General features: G+C 41.8%; 1 protein-coding gene across 1 annotated transcript; it reads right to left on the bottom strand.

Moving 5' to 3' along the window:
* Positions 1 to 477: 477 nt before the first annotated feature.
* LOC120177647 (probable pectate lyase P59) lies at positions 478 to 1,980 on the bottom strand. The gene has a single exon (XM_039183721.1). The coding sequence runs from the start codon at positions 1,810 to 1,812 to the stop codon at positions 493 to 495; it is 1,320 nt and encodes a 439-aa protein (XP_039039652.1). The 5' UTR covers positions 1,813 to 1,980; the 3' UTR covers positions 478 to 492.
* Between the last annotated feature and the right edge of the window lie 224 nt (positions 1,981 to 2,204).

A 2,204-nucleotide genomic window follows, 5' to 3' on the forward strand; every position in this document is an offset into this window, starting at 1 on the left:
TATAATTAATTTATATATTTTCTTTAAAAATTTTAAATTCATAAAATTTATATAAATTTTTTTACAAAATTAAAAAGATAAATAGGTTTAATGAAAGGGTAAAGTTTTATTTTAACCCCTGAACTTCATATAAAATTCTAATTATAGATTTTTTTTTGTAAATCAAAAATAATTTAAGGATAAATTTGTAATTTAACCTTCGTAGAATTTTTATTATTCAATGACAGAAGAAGGATATTTTTTAAAGAAAAAAAATTTAAGGGCATTTTAGTCCAAAACGTCGGTAATCCAACAATACCTAAGGGAAGGGAGGTAATCACATTCCCGCTAATATACCCCAAAATACCACTGTTGGTAATAAAAGATTACATACTTGGAATATTAGAAATAAATATTTTCAGATATATCCCTATGCTCCCTTCTTATATTACAGTGAAGAGAGTTAAGAGATTGTTGTCCATTATGAGAAAACAAACCCTATACGCCAGTGGTTTAGCAAGCCCTGCCTGGGACGCATATAAGTGTTCCAGACCACTTGACCATAAAAGGCACCCTATGAGCCGGCTGAGCTGCAATCAATTTGTCGCCTCCGTATTTCTTGCTGGTGTTCGGATCACCGGACTGAATGAAAATAGCACCATTCAACATCAAGTCACCTTCTGATCTCCAGTTCCAGTGCTTCCACACTTCCGGTCCTACATATTCCCTCTTGCACACCTCTTTGGCTGCTTTGTTAACCGGAGCTCTGAATCGGTTTCCCTGGCTGATAATCGTAGGGTGGCTGCTGCCTCCGATGGCATACATGTTCCAATAAGTGTACTCGTTGTTGACGATATGGAAGAAACCGAATCGGCCCCTAGGCATCCTCTGTACCAATTTCTTACCGAAATGGTTGAAAGCAACTGTGACCTGCATCTTCTCGTCCGCACTGTAGCTGTCGCTTGCTCCGAACAACATCACATCGTTTTGATCGGTGAAATGACAGTTGGAAATGGTGATGGCGGTACAACCTTGAACAACATCGATGAGACCATCGGAGCATTTGTACATGGAAAGATGGTCAAGCCAAACGTTGGTGCTTCCAAAGAGGGAAATCCCATCACCATCGCTCCTTGTCCTCAATCCAAAGTGGTTCGCACCGTCCTTGATTATGCCACCACTCTTGGGAAGAATGTGATGGATATGGAGGTTATGGATGATGACGTTCTTCACGAACTGGACGGTAAGACCTGCCCCATAAGCAATATGCACGTTGGCTCCCCTAGCGTCGATGGTCTTGTCGCATGTGATGAGGAGCTCCTCTTTCAGCGTGATGATCATGCTTCTTGCAAAGATGATCCAAAGTGGCACGTTTTGGATCACACCAAAACGTAGGGTACCAGGCCTAGGGTCAAGCGGCTCATCGGAGGGACTAGTGACAACATAAATCTCTCCGTCCCGTCCACCGATGGTACCTTTCCCGAATCCGATAGCGCAATCAGCCAACTTCTTTCTGTTTCTCAGCCAGTTTGGATCACACCGCCAGCATTGATCGACGGGGTTGGTTGCCATGCATGGAGCCCTTTTATCCTTTCTTTTCATAGCTCGTCTTGTGGTGCTGGTATTGAACCCCATCAACGTCCTAGCAACATGGTCATTGAAATGCTTGGTTACATTTTCTGGGTTGGGGTTATAGGCCTTTTCAAGATTTTCTTTTGCTTGCGATTCACGTTCCCTCCAATAATCATCGTACACTGCAATGTGAGCATGGATTCCAACAAAGGACAAGCACAACAAGAATAGGCTAAAACTTTGGGGTTTCGAAATGACCATGTTTAGCACCCTTTTGCTTTGGGGTTTATGTTTCGATTGTGGTGGCAAAAGGGGGAACAAAAAAGGGGTTTTCCAGGCCAAAGTCCTGCAATGAGTTTGCTTGATTGCTTACAGGACCCTGACCGGGGACAACAATCTCTGCTTGTTTGAACTCAAGCAATCTTTTTAATTTTTCCTTTTTTTGGTTTTTTGTTGTGCTGCATGGAGACATTGTCTCCAAACTCTTTTAATACCCACTGCATGCCTAATTTGCTTCTGATTATTTGTGATGGACCGTATCCGTCTCCTTTTTTGTAGGCTGAAAGTTCATTCCTCTGTCCTTTCCGTGCGTCTATTGATTCTATCTTCTCCTTTTGCAGACCTTTCGGGTTCAAGTTTCAACCCTTCTTTTA

The sequence above is a fragment of the Hibiscus syriacus genome, unplaced genomic scaffold, assembly GCF_006381635.1.
Source record: "Hibiscus syriacus cultivar Baekdansim isolate YM2019G1 unplaced genomic scaffold, ASM638163v2 tig00112293_pilon, whole genome shotgun sequence".
Lineage (NCBI taxonomy): Eukaryota > Viridiplantae > Streptophyta > Magnoliopsida > Malvales > Malvaceae > Hibiscus > Hibiscus syriacus.